At 35.5% G+C, this 25,357-nt stretch overlaps 1 protein-coding gene across 1 annotated transcript in view; it reads right to left on the reverse strand.

Moving 5' to 3' along the window:
- LOC111054734 overlaps positions 1 to 25,357 on the reverse strand; it is a 155,969-nt gene that overhangs the window by 98,148 nt on the left and 32,464 nt on the right. Inside the window, exon 2 of the mRNA XM_039432336.1 lies at positions 12,196 to 12,357. Coding sequence (XP_039288270.1) covers positions 12,196 to 12,357 — 162 coding nt within the window. The remainder of the gene's footprint in view (positions 1 to 12,195; positions 12,358 to 25,357) is intronic.

Here is a 25,357-nt window from a genome sequence, read left to right on the forward strand (position 1 = left end):
TAAAAATCTGGATCACACGTTAGCCCAGCAGTGACGAAAAGGAGCCTACCCAATTAATTATTGGAAATAATTAATTCATCCACGAGAGCATCTAGAACTTCAGTCAGTGAGTGATAAGTCAAACCAAACGAGCTCGTTTTTTCGTTTTTTCTACGTTCAGTGGGGGTAATTATTAAAACAAAAAGCGCTATTCCAATTAATTAGAATTAAAATAAAAATCACCACGTGTTGAATAATATCACATAGTCCATAAGAACATTTATAATTTATTTGATATATGTAGGAAGCTTACTTCCATGCACAGCCCGAATTCATTAAATCCCTGAGATCTCATGTTTGAATATTAATTTATTAAATATTAATTTTGTAATTGAACCAAGTATATCATATCAAACTTATAGACCGAACAGGTTTTTATTTGCAGAATTTCGTATTGATTGGAAGTCTAAATATCAGCATTAAATATAATATATTTATAAATTTGAAACACACTATTGTGAAATTTAGCGAAACCTGTGATAATTACTCAGATTCTAGAAAACATTTATTCAAGTAAATTATAGATATATCGAATATTTTATGCATATCTTTTTTGTGGGAATATATTTTGTGTTTTATGTCAGCATACAAATCGTAGAAGTTTATTTATCCTAGTTCATCTCGTGATATACAGTTTGGGCTGTTTTAATATCACAAATACTTGGCAGCACTTAAAATTATTGAATCAAGTGATATTAATCTTATTCAGAGCACTCAATATTTATCATCCTTTGATGATATTCATTCTCTACCAGAACAAGTATATTAAAAAATTATATTAATAAGGTTCCAGTTTTATCTCATAAGATCCAGAGAGCTTCAAGAACTGGCGTTGTAAGTTCTAAGGAATTTTGGAAGGGTATATTGGTGAATACCTGTATTCACGAAGAGCGTTTTAAGAATCAACTAGAACAACTATAGTGGTCCTTATTATTCTCTAGTGGTACATGGTTACTGATAATCAGTCGTCAAATATTCTTTTAATTTCCTTACTGGTATTCTTCAAGAACTTCATAGAAGCAGCGGTAAGAATTACCAATCACCTGTCACTGAACCTTATGGTGATTATTTGTATTTATAAAATTCATGTTTCTACCACTGAGCTAGAGCTGAGGTTTGAACCCAGTAATTTTGCGAGCCGGAAGGCCTTAATTTTTTGTGAATTTATTCGCAAAAGAGGGAATTTAGAGACTGCTCTTATAAATACCAGAAACATCGTATTATCTGTGAAGGAAATACAATCCACAACTTCACACCGTTCAGACTGTTTTGAACTGGTAAAAAGTTATTCAGCATCAAAATTTGGGATTCGAATAGTTTTGGGCCATGCCTGTTATCTTTCCCAACATATTATATGATTTGTAATTTCATCACAAATGAATGGATGAATGTATGTATTCCTGCACGTAGCTAACGCATGGATTATTCCTTTATAGATTCTTGCATGTCACATTGATAAATCTTCGCCACAGATTTAGAATCAAGTCTAGATGGTTGGAGAGCATATTATTGGAGTGATTCTTTTACTCTGCTGCTTCTAATATGTTCACTACCTTTGTTAGATTTGACCATAGACATGAAAAGCTATGTCCACCTGTATCAATCCATCTTTATTGAGAATTTTCATAACTCTTCTCATCACAAAGTTTCCATAATCTCGCAGCGTATTGAAGTTTTGAAAGTGAAGTAGGAGTTGAATTCAGGAGAGCCTGTCATCATTATGCGAATTTGTCAACGATATTTAGGGATTTAGTCAAATCCACAACTATTTCACTTACAATTTCATGGGCCAGTGAGATTAAGAGTTCTTTTTCAATATCCATCAGATGTTGACAGAGATTGCGGTTATTGTAGAAATGCATGCTGCACTAAAACTTCAATGCTGAATTATCTTCAAACAGCTACCTAGTAAAAATACAGAGATCAGATCTTTTGTTCGAATTAACTAAGACTAGGATTTTGTTTGCATCGTGGAGATGAAAGAACTCTGTTTCTTTTTATAGGTGAGAATACACTTTTACATTTGCCACAACTATGTTCAGATGAAAATCGTTGGAGACCGAATAAATATTTCTTTCTATACGTTCAAAAAGAATCACACACTTCTTCACTTGCTTCCAGACCATTCATAACATTATGCAGATTCTGTTGTCCATCAGAGAGTCTTGAAGAAAAATGTTTGTTCTCTTGAGAAGGTTATGCTCTGGAAATCATTCTCATCTCTCATTATTCTTGTTTTACTTCATTCGATGACTTTCTTCACAATCTCCAGTGATATCCATAATGATGTCAACATACTTGAACAGAATATCTTGATGGAAGATTTATTTATATAGTAGCAGCCATTTTAGGAAAGCCTTTGAAGAACTAGCTATTCCATCACTCAGTTTTGGATGATCGAATGAGGGTTTGCTCCAAAGCATGATCGGTTGTCACATTTATTAATTTTCAAGGTTTCATTTGACAGAGAGTCAATGTATTGCTGTATAGAGTTAATTTTCCTTATTGGAAATTTTTCTACTTCTATGGGTATTTTTTTTATATTTTTCAGATACACACAGACTCCATAACATAGTTTGTGTGATTGAATGAAAAAGTATGGGATCTTTCCTCGTACAGTTTCTATGTGCAATACCAGAGTCCTTCCTCATGAGCATTGTCACGTTATTCTTTATATTTAAATAACGATTAGCCTCCTGCTTGGCATCAGTCGGTAAAGCATGAGATTTGATATAATTTGGTCGTGGTTTTCTAATAGTATTCAGTCTTAAAAAATCTTGATAGGCCTAGATATGGGCTTCTCCTATAACTCTTGTAATTCAATAAATAATAAATATATATAAAAATGATACTTATACTATAGTGTTGAGGAATAAAAATAATTGCACACCATGAACGTTTCATACATATATTACACAAATAATGCAAAAAATAATCGAGGCAAGAAATATATAAGAGCGATAAAAAATATAATATAAAAATAGAACAATAATTGAAATCAATAAAATATCACAGGCTAACTTTATATTCTAGATTTATGGCACGAATCGTTACCATGTGCCTTTATCTTAAAATCATATGCATTCTTTTGCATGTAGCTGCGATATGCGCTTGCTAATACTTGTCGACTTGGACAATTCAATTAAAAATATGTGCTTTAATATCAGCTTGATAATTTAGCCACTATAATCCAAATATATATATATATTAAAATCTCTAGTACTTAGTAGATTTCTTTGTATCGAATATATATTTTTATCTCAGGGTGCAAGATTCGGCACCTGACGGAATAGGTAGCCATTCATCTAGTGAATTAGAGCTATAACAAACTATCGCAAATTATACTGCAAAAAATTTATATCATATGCATATGTTTTAATAGCCTATTTTGTACTTCTTTGATTTAATAGAAATTTCTGAATATTGATCTATATTTTTCTTTCAAATAAATACCTTTAATACTAATTTACTTGCGCAAGTATTACTCTTATTAATTTCTTAATTTATAATAAAACCCTTTCGGCGAGCTAGCTTTGATCATCAGATTAATTCGAAGCACTAGGGCGCCCATCACTAATTCAAATTTAATCACTCACGTGTCGAAACTCTTCTTGTAAGCCGCCGATGTCGATCCAACTCCATGTGGTCCGGAATATGGTAGCCGGAATCGTCTCTTCCAAGGGGTTATAAATTTAATTAAAAATGAAAATGACTTCTGCTTCACAATAGCATCACGAAGTCTTTTAAGAAATTTAATAATTCAATTTAACTTTAACTTTTACAAAATCATTAGTAAGGTACTACGCTCTAAAATATTTGGGGTCCGCTTATGGTGGCAATTTGGGCTGGCGAGCTGGTTCTCCTTTCTCAAGTTTTACAGATCCTATTTCCGACTTTCAAATTAGCATAAAATTTAAATATCTTAGTCATCCGCCATTTAGGTTCAATAGATCTTACAAAAATGCCAAATATTGCTTAGATTGTATGATTAATAATTTCTTCGCTTTCGAGCCATATCGATAACATAGATTATATAACAATTCAACATAGATTTCGAACATTTATAGAATATATATAAATATTTTGAATTGGCCTACAATTGCCGCCTATTAACTGCCGTTTTACTATTGGTGCATGCAAATTTTATTCGGTATTCATGCGCCTGGTACCTCTTATTTCCTGAATACATTAAATTATTTTTATTTGGTTTTTTATTTATGCTCTTTACATGCTAGCTAATATTCTATACATTAATATTAATTCCATGCTACCTAATAATTAGCCACGTGGACAGGTGTTTTTTCACATTGCACACCATCTGATTGCAATAAAGCTCTGCCAAGGGGTTTTGGTCAGATTCTACGTTCCTCGGTTTGATCGATCTCTAGGTCACCGATCCGTGAATACATGTACATAACCTCAATCTTCAAATATTTTATATAATAATCTATTTATGAGCAATAAACTTCCTTCAAATCATTTTTAGGTTTTTTGTACCATTTAGCCAGAAACAAGCTGATGCTATCTAATCTTAGTTATTATCTATTTGGCGATATTAGCCAGTTACTTTATTTTCAGACCTATTACTGTTTCTGTTAGGGCTTTTATCTACCCAGATTTAATACTTTACAGCATGAATACAATTTAAGATAATTTAAACTATGTTACAATCAGTCATAAATTTCAAGTAGTCATTGATTTCACATTGTGATTCTAAAAAAACTCCACAAATAGCTCCTGACTTCTTTCAAATATACTTTGACAATCTCTCATATTTGAACCGTTCATGAGTCCTTGTGGTTGTTTCATTGAATTGATTGCTTGCTCTCACACCTTAATATTATACTGATCTCCCCTCAATAGATTTCCAACAGTATTCTCTCCAAATATTTCAAATTCAACAAAGATATCTCCCATTCCACTTTCATTCAAGTACCACCCCAAGATAATCAGTCAAACTCAGCCAGATGAAAAGTATCTATTCTTAGATATAAGTTACAGAAATCAATTGATAAAGCTGCGTATACACCAACGGAACTTGGCAACAACATATGTCCATCATGTGTATGATAAGTTATGTTTAATCTAATAGAATCTATAAGATTAAGTTATATTAACATCTCGTTAATAACTTTGGTGTAAACTAGCTTTAGAGTTGTATTTCCTTTGTAATCAAATATTTAGTCATATCACATGGAAGTAATTGGCATTATTTGTGCTTCAACTGTACATTATATTAAGAAAATATTTTACTCCTGTTACACGGTGCTCTATATGGGGTAGCCTATATTATTTGTTTAACTTACTCCATTACTTGACTTTCGCAATTCCAAAGTGATCATTGAACTAAATCGAATAATTATTCTCTCTTGATAGAATATCAGTTATTTATCGACTGAGAAACACATATAGGATTCTTAAAAAGATGGTTTATCATTACAATGTAATCATAAATAATGATAATGAGATGAAGTTTGTAATTTTGACCATAATTTGTATATTATGATGAGAATTATCAATTATTGAGACTTGAGAGTTGAAAAATCGTGTTCAGCGACCGAAAATACATAAGATAGCGTTCCTGAAATACATAATTTGAATTCATAGACTAGTAGGAGCGATGCGATAGACAGGCCATTACGCGCATTAATCATGGGGGAGGACCGCGCCGCAGCGTAACAGTGCTACTTATCCCCCTCCCACCGACGCATCTATGATCGTAACCTCCATATCATTGGATTCAGGAAGAAACGGCCTACAACGTTTATTGGGAGCCTTTTCCTCTAAGTCGGCTAATGACTTGAATATTCGAGAAATAACAAAAAGTCCATAATAAAAAAATACATTTTTCGAGATATTTTATTTTTTTACGGAAAAACTATGCGGTTTATCGCAAAAATGTAGAGGACCATATTGAAAGCCAGTTATGTGTACATAATATTGTGAAAAAATTAAAAGCTGTACTATGAATAGTAACGCAGGACAGGCGATTTTATAAGCGCGCGTTTTTACAACTTACCCCCCTCCCCCCCAAGCTGTCGACCGCCCGGGACGTGACGACATCGAGTTTCATATACACCAAAGACCCCCTAACAATAATCAGAGTCAATTCTCTGCCTCTGTCATGTATGCTCAATGTAAGCCAGCGCCTGGACTAATAGGTAAAATCCTAAAAACCCTCAGCCGGCCAGATAGCCAAGTTGACTAAGGACTTGCAACCTTCAGTCTGCTAGTGCTATCTGATCGCGGGTTTGAATCCTGCCATATCCCATCAAATAGGCATGACCGTTTGATCATCTCATGATTCACTCTCACACTTCCAATTACCCACGCACAAGCGAAAATCTCATGTCAGCAACTTCCACGATAATAGAAATTAAAATATATTATTATTTAACGAAAATCCTGAATAAATGCTTCAAATCACCCTGAAGACCTCTGCTACCGCGGACATTGACAACAGGGTTAACAGCATTCTTGCAAGCATTCCTGTCTGGCAATTGGGAGGTGCCGGGTTTGATTTCCGGGCTGGCAACTAATTTTTGGATAGTAGTTCTCATCGAATTTCCATCTAGCTGTTAACCCTGTTGTCAATGTCTGCAGTAGCAGTGGTCTTCGGGGTGATTTGCAGCATTTATTTAGGATTTTTGTTAAATAATAATTATATTTTAATTAGCATTTGAATAAACGCATTCTCTATTTAATTACATATGTAACTGGTTGGCCGCTGTGGCTTCGTATAAAATGAGCGCTGCTATCCAGAGATTGTCAGTTTGGTGTAAGGGCAAGCATTCCTGACTGGCAATCGGGAGGTACCGGGTTCGATTCCCGGGCATGCAACTAATTTTTGGACAGTAGTTCTCATCGAATTTCCATCTAGCTGTTAACCCTGTTGTCAATGTCTGCAGTAGCAGAGGTCTTTGGGGTGATTTGCAGCATTTATTTAGGATTTTCGTTAAATAATAATAAACTATATTTTAATTAGTATTTGAATAAATGCATTCTCTATTTAATTCCATCAGAAATTAAAAATAACCTCAGAGTTGAAATATCATCAAAAGATTTCTTAGTGAGCACCTAGGACCTGAAAGGAATCTATATTCTAAGCTTTTTTTTAATCCATCGAGTAGCTTTTCAGAAATTGTGATCAGTGAGTGAGTTAGTGAGTGAGATATGAATTTTATTAGTGAAGATACTGTGTTTATAGTAACTGTAGCCTCACCAAGTCGATTTTAAGTCGATAAGAATTTTATTAGTAAAGATACTGTGTTTATAGTAACTGTAGCCTCACCAAGTTGGTTTAGTGGATTGCCTATACTGACAAAACTAGGGGTTTCTTGATCAAAACAGCACTGGGTAAAAATGTTAGCTATCACTCAGAGATGGGAAACCTGCTACTTGGTCTGCTCAAGGTCTATAGAAAGAAGTGAATGACATCAATGTGAATTTTTGAGTGAAACTCAATCAGTCTATCCCGTGATATATCATATCAAAATGTACTACACTGTATGTTTAGATATTGCACTTTAAAATGATGGACTCGCTTAAAATTTTTGCACATTCTTTTTTTTCTACTTTCTTCTCAAATACTTACCTTTTCTTCTCCTCTTCACCCTTCTTTCCTTACTTTTATACCTATTACATGAGATAGTTGACTAGGTACTTTTCCTCCTTCCTTTCTTTTCGGCACACCCCACCATAAAGCCTGTTTTTGTATTTTATTGGAAATTTATTTTTGATTGTGATTTTTTGTTTTTGATTCATTTTATGTATATTGTGTTGATTTTAATAAAATTATCAATTGATTGATTGAATATATTCTGTTTTTAATATAGCTATCCATTATAGTGAAAACATGCAAATACTGTACAGTAAAGAACATTGTACTGTAGCTATTATAATATGACTTACACTGTATCTGTGTGAGAAATAAAGTGGAATAATTATCTTGATTTCGGATAATACCCAAAACAGAAGGTGCTTATTCGACAGAGGCTGGCTCAAACAGCACTCTGGTTTGTGGACTGTATCAATTACATCGAGAACATTTTGGGGGTTGTCTGGTGTCGGGTAGCAAGTTGAACAATTTAAATGGCTAAGTGCACAATAACATAGGCCTACCTTCATGTCCAAATCGTCCTTGCTTCAGGATCCCGGGTCCAGATCAAGACGACACTTAGAATAAATCACAATAAATCACTTTGCACAAATCAACATTATGAGAAGTGAGCTGTTCGATTGGCTGGCAGTCGGCAATTGGTGCAATTATGCTATGCACGTCACCCTTCAATTGCTCCCTCCATCACACAATGCCAGACAACAAAGGGGAACATTGATATAACGTCCGAACATTCCGCCCACCTTGGAAGAACTTCCAATAATAAAAAAAAAACCACCTATAACGAACCCCACTAGGAAAACTAGGAAAAAAAGGAAAATATCTTCACTCCTAAGGGGCCATTGAGGAGACTTATACAAAATGAGTATGAGGCCCACGGAAAGGAGAGGATGGGACGAGAAATAATGGCTATATACAACCACTATAGATAAAAACAAGAAACAAAGCAGCTTGGGAACCTTTCCCACATGTAAAACGAGAAACAAAAAACTAGCCATAAAACTTATTGAAGTTCCCTTCACTAAGGCCTAATCGTCATCAATAGGGAGGAGACATACCCTATTGACAGCCCTAGATAGACTTCTTTTTGCAGTCTGAACCTCCACTACCCTCACAACTCCATCCTATCCAGGGAATATCTTCATTACTCGGCCAAGCCTCCAGTGTAGAGGGGGTAGGTTACTTTCCTTCAAGAGAACCATACTTCCAATGTCAACATTACTTTGTTTTTGTACCATTTTGTTCGGGTTTGCAAGCTGGATACATACTCCAATTGCCAACGTTTCCAGAATGAAGTTACAATTCTTTTGAGTAAACTCCATTAAGTTCACCAGTTCCATTGATTCCTCTGGCTCTGGCCAAACCTTTGGGCTTTCCATGAGTACAAAATGACCTGGAGTTAACACACTTAAATCTCTTGGGTCTGAACTAACAGAGTTAGAAGGGTCTGAACTAACAGAGTGAACTAAGTCGAGAGAGAGAGTGAGACAAAGAGCCAAACAAGAATAAGAGGGAAAACACGAAAGCAGGCGACACAATGAAGTAGTGTAATGAACAATGGCTAGCTTATCTAATCATACAAACCAAGCCAGCACTTCAACTTATGCTTGGTAGAGAATGATCGGTTACAAGGCTAATAATACTGTATCGATACTCATTGGAACAAACAATAACTGCTATTAATGATGAAGTAATGACAATAATCAATGCAAATGAATGCAAGTATCCTTTGAAAAAAGTAACAGTTCCAATTACTGTTACAGCTTTCTCTACTTATCTACACGAACTTGCCAGTTCAGCCTTGCGGCACCAATGCAACAATCTTAGGCAATAATACTACGACACAATTATTCACGAAAGTATTACTTGTTCTACTCAATTTTCAACTTAAATTGAGCCCAAAATTCTTAAGAATACCACAAATAAACCATATATTCATCTACGATGACAAAAACAAGCCATATACACAGAAAAACCAAGAATAAAATAGGCATTAAAAATGGCAAACCTATTAGACAATATTTCAAACTTATGTCCTATTCAAATTCGATTAATAAATCAATCCCGGACGGTTGGACCATGTTTATTTGACAGAGGCTGGCTCAAACAGCACTCTGGTTTGTGGACTGTATCAATTACATCAAGAACATTTTGGGGGTTGTCTGGCATCGGGTAGCAAGTTGAACAATTATGGGTAAGTGCACAATAACATAGGCCTACCTTCATGTCCAAATCCTCCTTGCTTCAGGATCCCGGGTCCAGATCACGATATGAGATGAGACGACACTTGGAATAAATCACAATAAATCACTTTGCACAAATCGACATTGCGAGAAGTGAGCTGTTCAATTGACTGGCAGTCGACAACTGGCGCAATTATGCTATGCGCACCACCCTTCAATTGCCCCCTCCACCACACAATGCCAAACAACAAAGGGGAACATTGATATAATGCCCAAACAGAAGGAGTAAAATTACTTTGAAAAACTAACGTTTCCCCGCCGATTGAAAAATAAGAAACAACTCTTCTAAATTGTTAAATGAATTCAGTCATGAATTTTATGATTATCATATTATGTTCTAGACAAAAAACACGTGGACTAAAATTCACTACTGTCCTGACTAAAATTCAGAAACCTGTATTACTCATCAATCAACTATTGTTAATATTATTCATTCAATATTGATTCGAAATAATTCAAATCCATTGATGAATATATAATATTTTTACTATTATTACTGGGTTAGCTCTACTTAGTTCTATTTTGGTAAATACCTTCAGAGGTGATTTAAAAACATTAATAAAGCTTGAAACATCAACTTTTCTTCACTCGGATGCCTCTCAGACCAGTTCCAAAGCTTTTTCTAACCACCTGTTAGAAATCACTAATCTAGATAGATATTTATAAGGAGAGATTTTTGTTTTATTGTATTTGGCAATCTAATTTATTGAATTTTGCTCGTAAAAGAACTTATTGCAAAATAATTCCGTTGAGGTATCTATCTGTTGTCAATTCACTTGAAATGCAATTGATATATTAGTTTCCTGTTTCAATACCAATAATACCAGGGCACCGAGCTTCGCTCCAGAGTACAAAAGCATAGAAGCATGAAAGCATAGTTTATGATATTTATTCATCAATACACAGAACACAATTCTTTCAATTAATTGAGGAAGGACCAACAGGCACAGCTCAAAACTGTGTCTTCTCCTAATTTTAATGTATACACTATAAATACGGTAGTCCAAAAAGTAGGTTATAATATTTTCCATGGCCTACACTTTTGAATCCCAATTCAATATTCATTGAAAAAACTTGCATCTTCACACTTCATACATCTAACATTTTAAGTTGCAACCTCTGTTTGTGGTCAACCGTACAAAAACAGTCGGATTGAAACAGATGAGTACCTCTTCACCCCCCTCCCTCACGACCCCTAGAACGTTGCCAATTCGTCAGGAGTATAATAAAATATTATAGTCAGTTGTGGACAACGTTGATCACCTCTAATTTCATAACGTTGCATGTAATCTCATCGGACTATTTTCGTACGGTTGACTGCTGAAGTAACAGAGATTGCAACTGGAAATATGAGATGTGTAAAGACGGATGTTTTATCAATGAATAACCTTCCATGGCAGCTATTAAACAATATGGGTTTCTTCGGAGGTATTTTTATGTAATGAATTTCATCCAAAGGCGTCTTTAACGCCTATGCGATTTCCAATGTTTCAATGATCGGCCACCATTTTTGAATACAGAGTGAGATATGAACTTCAACTTTTCTTCCAGTTTTACTTTCCTGAACGAGTTCTTTGAATTTATATAACATAAAGTGGGTGTTAACATTTGGAATGTTCGAGTTTTGAAATTGACAATGATCAATGTATAGTAAAACACTCATCCATAACTACATTACAGTTAATACATACATTACATTATAGTTAACTAACATTATGAGTAAACAGCTCAAAGTGATCTCGTGATCCATTCCTCAAAATCTTCTTTTTTTTGCAGCAATCAGAATAATGACCGAAGTGCCTAACCCCAAGCCCTTTGAGAGGTGGTAAGCAGATGGGATCAAACATGACAGAGTGTCACCTTCTCGCCATCATCCCATTGTCACATCGTCTACTTGATAACTCTCTAGAGAATATTATCAAGTAGTCGGTGACAACCGATCACCACAAAAACTGTTTCTAGAGGTGATAATGAAATCTTTTGGTACTCGTTGCTAGCACACAAACTTAGGTTTTGCTGGCAACGCCAATTAAATTTCAAGTTAAAATTTTATTTTTATTCTGTATAAGTATGAAGTATTTGTTTTATTCATTATTGTTATCTTCATAATTGGCAAATAAATTATTTTTGATTTGATTTGATTTTTGTCTGTCAGGATGACCAGTAGACAACCAGACATCTGCCCATCACAACACGCCTTTTTAATAACGTTTGGCGAGATTGGGCTTGTTGTTTGACGGCCAATGCGAGGCCAACTCATAAAACTATGAAAAAGTAATTCGAATTATATCTCACGTGTATTGAAGTGGGTTAACTTGATCCTGAAGGAGCTGGGTCACATTTGTGCCAATTATAAGACTGTCACCGGATAATCCAGTCGGTTTGGAAAAGAGTTTGCCAGGTATCAAGTTCTCTCTATAAGGTATTTCCTGAACCAATCTCTCCTGAACAGCCAATCTAAAAAAACATCAAAGAGGTCTTATCAGTCATAAAATCATAGATATAATATGTATATACGAGTTGGTCCAGGCAATGAATGCTCAAAAAAAGATATAGAGGGAAAAAACACAATTTTTGATCTCGCAGCTCTTTTAATAATAGTAAGGGGGTAAACATATTATCAAAAGTCCTCACTCCTACGCTGTGCTAAGGCGGTGGGGGTGGTTCAAAAGTACCATATTTTGTTTTTTGCATAAAACTCTATCTCCTTTAGTTTTCGAGATATTCATTTTTTAAAAGTGTGAAATCTTAGAAAAGACAGTATTTTCCTTCCAACTTTTTGTACTTCAAGGGTTTATTACTCAACAACAATAAGATAAGATAAGATAAGATCTTTATTCGTCACATTTGTTTGCATAAATACAATATTTATCAAGCCATGACATGTCAATAATAAGAATACAATAAAACAATTACAAACATTACAATCATAACACATAGGAACACGTCAAAAACTATGAAAAGTTTCATAATAGAATGAAAGTTACTTGAGTCAAAAAACAGTTAGGCATAAAAAACGAGAGATCTATGGTTGGAATAGTTCTTCAACCTTGTATGGGCAGCTATTGACAAGATAATACTTCAATCCATTTAAAAAACATCCATTAGTAGTGTCATCCTTCAAGTAAGATGGAAGCAAATTGAACATTTTTCATACCCCTATACCAAGGGCCTCTTCCTACCAGGTCTAATCTAATTCTCGGTAGCTGGAAATCATTTTCATTACTTCTTGTTGAATACGTATGCGTGTGCCTGGGTTCCTCAATATTAATTCTATTTTTCCTGATATAAGTCACCAGCTCCTGTATATAAATTGCTGGTACCGTCAGAAGATTATTTCTTACGAAATGCGGTTTGCAACTCTCTCTAAATCCCAATCCATATATTATTCTAACAGCCTCTTTTTGCCTCAAGAAGATTCGATCCAATAGAGTCTGGTAACTTCCCCATAGCATTATGCTGTACCTAACAACAGAAATAAAATATGCATGGTATACACTCAGGGCTGCTGGAATGTCTGATGACCCTCGAATCACTCTCAATGCAAACAATGCTTTATTCAGCTTCTTCTCCAATAGGTCAACCTCTGAAGCCCATCTCAAAGAGCTCTGGATCCTCACTCCAAGGAATTGTACCTCCTCAACAGACTTCCCAAAGGCAGATTGCGTCTCTGTCTGCTCTTCCATTTGTGCAAGATGAGAGGCATGAAAATTCACTATGTTGGTCTTTTCCAGATGCATCTTCAACCCATTTGACTGAAACCATGCTGTTAAAGGTTCTGAAGCCTTCAAGATTGCCTCTCTCACCGATTCCCTCTCTCTGGCTCCACTACCGCTGTTGCATCATCAGCAAAAAGTATCATCCTCGAGTCAACACTAGCTGGAAGATCATTGATATACAGGAGGAACAGTATGGGGCCTAGAACTGAGCCCTGTGGCACACCCAGTGTGACCCTTGGCCAATCTGAATACACTGAAAGTTGATCTCTCAAAAGTACCTTCTGCTGTCTGCCCTCAAGATATGATGAAATAAGTTTATGTGAGACTCCTCTGAAACCATATTGCCAAAGTTTGTTCAATAGAAGGTCATGGTTAACACTATCAAAAGCTCGTGATAAGTCACAAAAATACCTGTAGGATTGTGTGAACCATCCAAAGCCAACATCACATCCTTTACCAACTCAAAAATTGCCATCTTGGTTGACTTTCCAGCTCTAAATCCAAATTGTTGGTTGACAAGAATCTGCTGTCTTTGCAAATAGGCTGTTATCTGCTCAAATATTCCTCAACAATCTTGGAGAAGGAAGATAACACTGCTACAGGTCTGAAATTCCTTACATCCTCTGAATCTCCTTTTTTAAATATTAGAATAATGAGGGCATATTCAAGCTTTTCCGGAAAGATGCCCATTTGAAGGACAACATTGATGATGTGTGCAAGTGGCCTTGCCACACATTGGCTAACTTCCTTATCCAGCCTCATCGGTATCTCATCCCAACCAGAGGAGCTTTTATTTTTAAGTTTATTTATTATTTTGAGAATTTCCGTTTCTGTAACCTCCTGGAAGATTAAATTTTCATCTGAAGCACCAACATTGTTCAAGAATCTCATTGCCTTGGGAGCATTAATAGTTGGATTTGTTTCATTGGCATGAGAAGAGAAGAATTTATTGAAATAGTTGGCAATACTTTTCTTGTTATCAGAGACCCCTCCATCAATCCGAATCTTGATACTGTTGGTTGCACAAGATTTCAAACCTAATTCCTTTCTAACAATTGTCCATGCTGCTTTTTGTTTTGTTTGTTGCTGTCACGATGAAAGTCTGATTATATAGTCTTTTAGCTGCCATTACAGTCTTTTTATAAATGATTTTGTAGGTTTTTAAGTAAAGCTTGAAATTGGGATCATCATTCCATCTTGACTCAGAGTATAGCCCCTGAATAGTCCTTGAAGAAACAATAAGCCCTTGAGTCATCCAACCTTTCCGAGAAGTGTTGACTTTTGATTTGAAAGTTTTAACAGGAAAACAAGTTGAAAAATGTCTGTTGATAATTGAGAAAAAACTGTTGTAAGCATCATCACTGTTCCTCTTCATCAGACAAGGACTCCAGTCTTCGTGTCTTAACAATTCCTTAAACGTACTGATTCTTGTCTTGCTGTTGGTCAATCTACTTCTTATGATGACAATTGAGTGCTTGATATGTTTATTGCTGTAAAGACACAATGCGCTATGATCAGACAAACCAAGCTCCAAAATAGCTGTGCTGAATAAATGTGACTGTACATTTGAAAAAATGTTATCAATGCAGGTACTTGAGTTTCCGGATGTTCTAGTTGGTTCCATGAAAAAGGAATGGAAGTTATTTGATTCCATAAGGCCAACCAGATCACGACACCTCTTATCAGCAGACAGTAAGTTGACATTAAAGTCTCCACTAGTAAAAATTTGAATACTTTTGTCAAGCTTCCCAAGAATCTGAAATAGTTTTCTTAAGGCAACTAAAAATGAATCGAAATCACTATTTGGGCTCCTGTAGACCGCCACTACTAGGCATGACACCGATCTCCCTCCTATACTCAACTCAATTCTCATAGCTGTACACTCAAAATGGAAATCCTGAGACAGTCTATTTATTCCCTTCACACTATCAAAATTGCTGGTACCCGATTATCTGGCGGATCATCAATCTTATTACTACCGTATCAATAGTCTAGCTCACAGGCAGCAATTTACACAGGTAGAACAATAGCAGTGAGAATTGCACCGATAAATAATGAAGGAATGGATAATAAGCCACCACTTGTCAATTAACAAAAATCACTGGAGATACTCGCCGTAATGTTTGCAATTATTTACGTAATGATGGAATGATTCACGTACTAGTACATGTTGCAAGAACGGTGTTGCTCTTAGTAGCTGAGAGTTCCTGCTCACTGCAACATTCACAAGAACCCTTCAACACGAACACCCCCTTATCATAATTATGTCGATTATCGTCCAAGAAAAATTGAGACAATTTGATCTGTCAAGATCTTTGCAGGGAAGTCAAAGTTCAATCAAGAAATACTGGCACTTTGAAACTGGCTTTTTCGACTGTTTATTTATAGGTTATAAAGAAACTGTTTGTAATTAAGTTGTAATATCTTATTCCTTCCTCAAAACCATCCATGCACTCCAAAGAACACTTCACAGACCTCAGAAAATCACTCAATCAGGAAAGAAAACTTAAAAGAAAACTATTTAGATTACAATATTCCGAGCTGACTTTACTGTAGCATTCAGTGCTACCAAGAGTTGAGATGATACTCACAACAATGAGTTGAAAAATAAGTACTTAAAGTTGGGTTGTAGAGGTTTCAATCCTCTGTAAATTTATGTATTATTTTACCATTTTATGCTTTCCATCAACAATTGTTATAGCAGCTTCAGTGTTGAGTGTTAAATTGTCAATACAGCAACAAGTGTCAACTTGTCAGTACTCCACCTTTAGCACATGGGTTAGTGATGAGGATTTTCAACATGTTCAGCTCCTAACAGCTAGTCTTGATGAAGCTGCAGAGTCAAAAATTGTGTTCCAGATATTGTGTTCAAATTACATTGTAAAATGATCAATTGTTGCTGTATTGAGAATTTGACACTCAACGCTAAAGCTGCTATAACAATTGAAGGAAATCATACTAGTAGTTCTGTGAACAGTAGACCTCACGCAGTATTCTTATCCACAAGTACCTGATCGAAACTATAGACCTTATGGAAATACAGTAATAGACTGGCTTCTCCACACATCTGTGTAATCACTTGTCAGCTGATTTATGATGAATAATTCTATAGTCTGATTTTTACGGTAATATTGGCGTATGAAGGAGGCTCCTTTTCCCTTTTATATTATCCTTGAAATGCAAAATTTCCAAAAACCTTGTATATACGTCGACGCGCAATTTAAAAAGGAACATGCCTGTCAAATTTCATGAAAATGTATTACCGCGTTTTGACGTAAATGCGCAACATAAAAACATATAAACATTTAAACAATAAGAGAAATGCCAAACCGTCGACTTGAATCTTAGACCTCACTTCGCTCGGTCAAAAATGTTAAAATAATGCATCAAATTAAAGAGAATTGAACCTCTACAACCCAACGTTCAGTACTTATTTTCTCGATGTATTGTTGTTGCGTCATAAGCCCTGAAATTGCAAAAAGTTGGAAGAAAAACTGTCTTTTCAAAGATTTCACAATTTCAAAAGCGAATCACAAAACTCTACAAAACAGAACTTGTAGGAAATTTATCTAGCTTCATTTTTGTTTAGTTAGGCATGCCGATGAAATGCATTGTTCTCAAGATACATGCGTGTAAGCCACAAATGGAAACGCAACTTTCAAACCACCCTCATCCCTTAAGCACATGGGTAGCCTAAAGGTGCATACAGACTTTTGCTCTGCTCCGCAATCGAAGAGCAGATCGATTGATGATCGACCGGGGAGCAAGAGTGGAACGCGAGAAGAGCTAACATCTCCCGTAATGTTCATGATCGGAGCTCGGAGAAGTGCCGAGCGAGGGCGGAGCGTGTTGGAGGCGCATATATCTGTTTGCACCTTAATAAAAACCTTATGTTTATTGATTACATAAAATAATAAAAATCAATCAATAAATAATTGATCAATCAATTATGAATATTATGTTTATTACATTTATGTTTTATCATGGAAGGTTATGTTTGTCAATGTGTATTTTCTGTGTACAGTAAACTGTTCCAGTTCCAATCATAAATTGTTCCATCATGTGACTAGTGCAAAATGTTCCCATGGAACGCCATTTCAAAATCGTTGGTTCAAGCTTTTGGCGCGCATATATAAAGTTTATTTACACTCAACTGTGTCGTTTACTAGCTGCATGAATGAAGAAAGGCTGTTTTACAAGCCTACCGTCTAGAAAAGTGTAAATTTCTTTTATTCCATTACTCTCAAATTTTCTATCGAGAAAAATTCATTTAATGAATGGTTATCAAACATCATATTGTTGTAATGTATTTCATGCTATGGTAAACAAACTATCAGTGCATGTGCAGAGAAGCAAGCAGACTACAATAATCGACCAATTAGAGCTCAGATAGTTGGAACCTGTTGGAACTGTACCAGGTCGGACAATTTACCACACTTCGACTGTGGGGCAGAAAGTTGGAGCTGGAACAGGATTCTGGAACAGAATCTGTCAAAATTCCTCCCATGGAATGTGGAACTTTCTACTTGGTAAATTGTGGATCGGACAATTTACCACATTCCATGTACACAGAACGGGCCCATTGTGTCAAGTTGAAATGGTCAGTTGAGATATCGTATTTTTGCTTTTAAATTCCAAAATGCTGTGAAAGCGCCATTTTTGGGGGGGGGGTGATGGAAGGGGGTCCTGTGATGTTATGGAATATATGTTATCATGGGAAGTTATTCTCCCATAATAAGAATAATCCCCAATTAAATCGTTGAAATTGTCATTGTAAAAGAAAAATAAATCCGTTTCCATTATTTCCAACAACTCTGTTTCAGTGTATTCCTACTTTTGGGCCTCTCGGTATATATTTGTAATAAATATTTCATGATTTAATCTATAGCTACTAATAATGTATATGTTCGAGTAGGGGGAAAGTGAGAGTACTGAAGAAAAGCTGGCTTAAAGCTGGCTCAAAGCTGGCTCAAAGCTGATTCAAGGCTGCCCCAAAGCTGATTCTTGGTTCTAACCTTGCCCAATCCAATGTAATCTGAACTAACTCAACCTAGCCATACCCCTAATCTCACAATAAACCTCAAATGATGATCTAATTTCCCACTTTTTTTGGAAAAAACTAGATCCAGCTTTTTTTATTTCTTGAATAACTAAGAAACCGTTAATTTTACAAAAAAATTACAAGAATAACTTTTTCCAGTAAATCTAATTACAAATCCATTTACACCCCATGTGTCAAGATTGAACAGAAAATAAAGGGCACGCCACACCAAGCTCGCTACCGTGACGGTAGTGAAGTTTTGAAAATTGCTAGCCATGTATTCAGGTTGATCGCGCCACACTACCACCTACGACCGCCTGCTAGGCGATTCAACAAAAGTTCGCTGAGAGGTAGTATGGCGGACAAAGCGAGCTCAGTGTGGCGCGCTCAACCTGAATACATGGCAGGCGATTCGAAGAGGTAGCGCATGCACACAGAGTGATGACTCATTCGGCGTTCCTCCTTGCAATACAATGCAACTAGTATGTCTCACTCCCACACTGTAGTTGGACTTTTCTTCAATGTGACGTCAGTCTGTGGGAGACTACCGCTAGCGGACGTTTTTCGGTGTGGCATGCTCAGCCGAGAAAACTACCACCAGCGGTACTACCTTGGCGGTACTGGCGAGCTTGGTGTGGCGAGTCCTTAAGGATCTTATGGAAAAAGTAGATCCAATTTCTTGAATAACCAAGAAACCGTTAATTTTACAAGGATAACTATTTCCAGTAAATCCATTTGTCAAGATTGAACAGAAAATAAGGATCTTATGGAAAAAATAGATCCAATTTCTTGAACAACTAAGAAACCATTAATTTCATCAAGAAGCTATAAGAATAATTTATTTCAGTAGATCCATTTATCAAGGGATCAGTCTAACCTAACTCAAGTTTTTCTGAAACTGAGCAACAAGCACTCAGAATCTCTAATGATATTTTTATGTTGCGACCCAGTACAGCACCCTTTCTTAAGGAACACCAACCTCAGCAGTACACCCCCCTCTGTGGGGGGGTGACCCTTTGCCTTTAACCAGCTAAGTTTGAACTACTTGAAAACTCACCTCAGGTTTTATTAGACATTTATTATAAAAATAGATCATGAGTGTTGATAAATTTGGTCGATATTTGTATGATGAAGATGATAATAGTAATATTAATGTTGATATAAAAAATTTGATTCAGAATTTTTTCTATTTTTTACAATGCATACCATTAGCTGAACTTTCATACCAAACATCAATCTCAATAATGGAAAAGAGTGGGAGTATATGACTGATCCAAACTTAATCCAACAATTCTCACTTTCTTCTGGAATCTCTTTTAAAGAATGGTATGAAAAAATGTAATAAATATAGGTGGAAAATCCTAGGTTTAGGTGAGTACACCCAGAAAGAAATTGTAGATATAGGTGAGTACACCCAGAAAAAAATGTAGGTCTAGTTACCCAGACCAAGAACATTATTCAACTTTAATAAAATAAATTCATTTGAAAAATCTAAGCTCAAATTTGCAAATTTGACACTATATCATCACAGTCAGTATTTGAATATCTTGTGCTTTGAAAGAAGCTGATAAATCAAATAATAATATAAAATGCTTTAGAATTAGATTTGAAGAAAATGGTAGGAGATCATTATATGGGAGAACAAAAACAATTCTACAAATTAATGATAATGTTTAGTAATCAATGGGATGATACTGAAAGTAAAATATTGATACATTTGTAGAGTGTGGAAGTGGTTGGGAGATGAATTGTTTTGTAAACTCTGGCTGGAACTCTCCTAGTTTAAGACTTTTCTTTTTCTGTTTACTTAGCTTTTTTTCTTTTATTAGTTATTATTTTCTTTCCTGTAATCTTCAAATCGTTTTTTTTTCAATTGTATTTTCCTCTAGAATCCTTGGAAAGGATTGTTTTACCTTCTTTCTTTATAATAATGAAATTATTTGATTATTCTGAGTAAATGCTTTTTGCTTTCTTTTCACATTTTTCTTTATATGAATGTAATCAATTTGATTATTTCAACTGTGTAAATGCTGTTGCTTTCTTTTCTTTATTTACTATATTTCAAAATATATATAAGTAAAAATGTTGTTTCATTCAATTGTGTAAATAAGGCTCTTTATGGATCTCTGTAAGCCTTTGTATGTAAAGGAAATGAATAAATAAATAAATAAAAATATTTTCATAGGGAATGATTGAGCATTTAAATAGAGATCAACATTGTTCAGATTACAGAAATCAAAATGTGACCTGTTAGCAGTTATAACATTTTTCCTATTCTTTTGAAATCCAAGAATAATGAATCTAGGTTTTAATATGTTCGAAGTTGTCTTAAATGTCCATTGAAGATTGGTAGTTTCAGGTGATTGTGGAAATTCATGCAATTCCCATGACCTGAATGGAATGGTAATTGGTATATCACTTTGTGTTAAACTCAGCAGATCAAGACGAACAGTCTCAGAAGCATGTATGCAGGGTACTTTCCATTGTAGTTTTGTAATATCAATTTTCACCGATTTTGCTCTCTGATTCAATACAATAATTGTATTCAAGTCTGATGACAATCTTAATAGAACAATTTCCTGACAAACATTCAATAGAACTTTTCTATAGTCTTCCATTACACCTAACCACATATCCAAAGGAATGCAAAAGCAGAATTTATCTAAACTTTTCCATCCAGTCAACTTCCATCCTGCATTCTCCATAATTTTTTCATTGAGTTTTGATTGATGTAGATAGTTTTTCATGGTTGTTGTCAATCCTACATTACGTGTGTGAACAACCTCAACCCCTCCCAATTCATATCTGATTTCATCAAATAGGTATGCAACTTAATTATTGATAAGTGAAAAGTCCTTGGTTTCAATATCATTCTTATCTTTCACTTTGATTTCGCCTTCAATTATGAGAAAACTTCTACTTGGAAGTGTATAAATATCTTCTTGTTTTAAACTAATTTGAGTTTCATCATTATAATTGAATATCTGTTGAATATATGGTGTGTCAGTGATATGCTCATATTTGGTAATACTCTCAAGATGTACACTCTGATCAACAAGTAATATATATCCGACTTGACTTCTTTCTTATAAATTTTTTTTATATATTTTTTCTTCTCAATACAAACTGAGGGAAGGTGAGTTTTCAAGTAGTTCAAACTTAGCTGGTTTAAGACAGAGGGTCACCCCCCCCCCACCATGTGGAGGGGGGGTTTAGTGCTGAGGTTGGTGTTCCTTAAGAAAGGGTGCTGTGCTCAGTCTCAACATAGGAATATCATTAGAGATCCTGAGTGCATGTTGCTCAGTTTCAGAAAAACTTGAGTTAGGTTAGACTAATCCCTTTATCAATGGATTTACTGAGAGAAATTATTCTTGTAGCTTTTTGATGAAATTAACGGTTTTTTAGTTGTTCAAGAAATTGGATCTAATTTTTCCCATAAGATCCTTATTTTCTGTTCAATCTTAACAAATGGATTTACTGGAAATAGTTATCCTTGTAAAATTAATGGATTCTTAGTTATTCAAGAAATTGGATCTACTTTTTCCATAAGATCCTTATTTTTTGTTCAATCTTGACACATGGGGTGTCAATGGATTCATAATTAGATTTACTGAGAAAAGTTATTCTTGTAATTTTTTTGTAAAATTGACGGTTTCTTAGTTATTCAAGAAATAAAAGAAGCTGGATCTAGTTTTTTCCAAAAAAAGTGGGAAATTGGATCTTCATTTGAGGTTTATTGTGAGATTAGGGGTATGACTAGGTTAAGTTAGTTCAGATTACATTGGATTGGGCAAGGTTAGAACCAAGAATCAGCTTTGGGGCAGCCTTGAGCCAGCTTTGAGCCAGCTTTGAGCCAGTGTTTCTTCAGTACTCTCACTCTCCCCCTACTTCTTTGTATTGATACTTAAACCACTTATTTGTATAAAAATTGGAAAAATGAAGCATTTGATAACTGCTTGGAGTGTAATATTTATGGGAATAAATCTGGTGTGGTACACTCACACAACTTTCCTTGCTCATTGAACAGTAAGCCTCATAGGTAATCAAAATCCAAAATCAAATATCAAAATCACTGAATGTGAAGATTTTATAGGTCTCAAGCAAACAGCTGTATTGCTATCGCTGGGTGTGATGTCAACAAACTCGAGATTAGATAATAACGGGTATCCAGGATACAGTTTTGAACAGCCAAATGGAAAGGAGAATATTATTGCTATTTATTTAATAATATGAAATAATAAATTTTTGAGGTTAGGTTCTATGATACTTACTGGTTGGCAACCTAAATAATTGGTCAAGCCATATAAATTGAGAAATAGCCAGACACCTGTTGCAAATTTAGTTGCATACAAATAGCATTCGCTTAATGTGATCAGAGGGTTGGTAACAAGCATGGCATGTTAATGTCAAATCTTTATCAATAAAATCTTTATTTGTCCCAAAAACATAATTACAATGACAAAAATGGTTATAAATGAAAAAAGTAAAATACAATATAAAATTGAAAAGAAAAATACCATTAATAGGATTATACATAATTATATTAAAAACGGGAAGTCCCTGCAAGGTTCGAGGAACCTGAGCGCAGAGACCGAGTGTTCAATGCTTAACAGTACATGAAAATAATAATGGGATATTATTAAGAAATAGGGAAAAGAAAAAGTGAGTGAGGAAGGGAAGAGGAAGAGCAGAGTGAAGGCATAGGGGAAAGTAAAGAATAGTTGAAGATTACATAAAAAATCTGGTGTGGCGCACTCACACAACTTTCCTTGCCGTTATAAAAATTGATCACCTGACGCTAGTGTAACCGCGCATCTCAGGTCTACTATTCAAAGATTTAAGCCAGCTGGTGACAGGGCAATAACGCTGGAGTCACACATGAGGTCTGCTATCTCTTCATAGTGAATGATTTAATAGAATCAACAATAATTTGCAATTGAATATTCACATTTTCTCGAATTTAAAGCTTATTTTCAATTTAAGGTGAAAATGTTACTGAACATCAATTGTACAGATTTTCATGCTCAATCTACTCCACTTGATCTTTTTTGTTTCAATTGTATCTGAAGCCTGATAATTGGGAATCTATCTGCATTGATGGGGCGGAGCTCCTGAAATTTTTACAGATATGGGACTTGTGGCAATTGATAGAGCTTATTGATGACTATTTTAGGTATGAATTTGATCGAAGTCGTTGGAGCAGTTTCCGAGAAAATCACGAAAAACCCTGTTTTGACAACATTTTCGCCATTTTAGCCGCCATCTTGAATTGCATTTGATCGAAATTGTTCCTGTCGGATCCTTATAGTGAAAGGACCTTAAGTTCCAAATTTCAAGTCATTCCGTTGATTCAGAGATGAGATATCGTGTACACAGACGCACATACACTCATACACACACACACACACACACACACACACACACACACACACACACACACACACACACACACACACACACACACACACACACATACAGACCAATACCCAAAAACCAGTTTTTTGGACTCAGGGGACCTTGAAATGTATAGAAGTTCAGAAATTGGGGTACCTTAATTTTTTTCGGAAAGCAATACTTTCCTTACCTATGGTAATAGGTAAAGGAAAGTAAAAACATGAGAAGTCTTTATACTAAGCTATGAGGAAATTACATTGTTCGAGATTATCCATGTATGAATTACAATTAGCAGTTTTCTATTCAATTTACTAGTGATAAAATGGTTAGGAATAACATTGATGAGCTTTGATACCTGATATAAAAATTGTTTTCTACAAATTGATAAAATAGTATCTGTAATTTGAAAGGTAATAGATGAGGGACGGAGGTTATATGGTGAAACACGCAAGTAGTATAAATTTGCCAATTCTCAAGGTCACCCCAGGTGATCAAACCTAACCTCAAGGTCACCCCAGGTGACCTAACCTAACCTCAAGGTCACCCATGACGTCATAACCTAACCTAACCTAACCTAACCTAAAAAAAAAAAAAAAAAAAAAAAAAAAAAAAAAAAAAAAAAAAAAAAAATTAAAAAAAAAAAAAAATTAAAAAAAAAATTGAAAAAAAAAATAAAAAAATAAATAAATAAATAAAAAAAATTAAAAACACAAAAAATCAGGAATAAATGGGAGAAAAAAAAAAGGGAAAGAAGGTTGGGAATAAATGGGAAAAAGGGAAAAAAGGGAAAAAAAAATTCCCCTACTGATCTTGAACTGCCCGCCGGTCGCCCCCGCCAGTCACCCAGCCGCCACCGGTCACCCCACCAGTCGCCTGGCCACCGCCAATCGGAAGAAGTATCATATTCTATATAATTTAAGTCTTTAAACATAAATCCTCTATGGTGTAGTGGTTAGCAAGTCAGCTTTCTGAGTTGGAGGTTCTATGCTCAAATCCAAGGTGGTAAAGGTAAGTATTAAAGGTCAGTATCAACAGAACCAGAGGATATATTTTTTGTATGTAGTGGGTAGACTGGCCCACCACTGCCAGTCATCCCGCTGCCAGTTGTCCGGCCACCACCGATCGCCCGGCCGCCGCTGGTCGCCCCGCCGGTCGCCCGGCCGGCACCAATCACCCCATCGGTCGCCCCACCAGTCGCCCCACCATTGTCACCAGTCGCCCCACTATCGCTGCCAGTCGTCCCACTATTGCCGCCAGTCGTCCCACTATCGCCACCAGTCATACCACTATCGTCACCAGTCAT

Source organism: Nilaparvata lugens, chromosome 7, assembly GCF_014356525.2.
Source record: "Nilaparvata lugens isolate BPH chromosome 7, ASM1435652v1, whole genome shotgun sequence".
Lineage (NCBI taxonomy): Eukaryota > Metazoa > Arthropoda > Insecta > Hemiptera > Delphacidae > Nilaparvata > Nilaparvata lugens.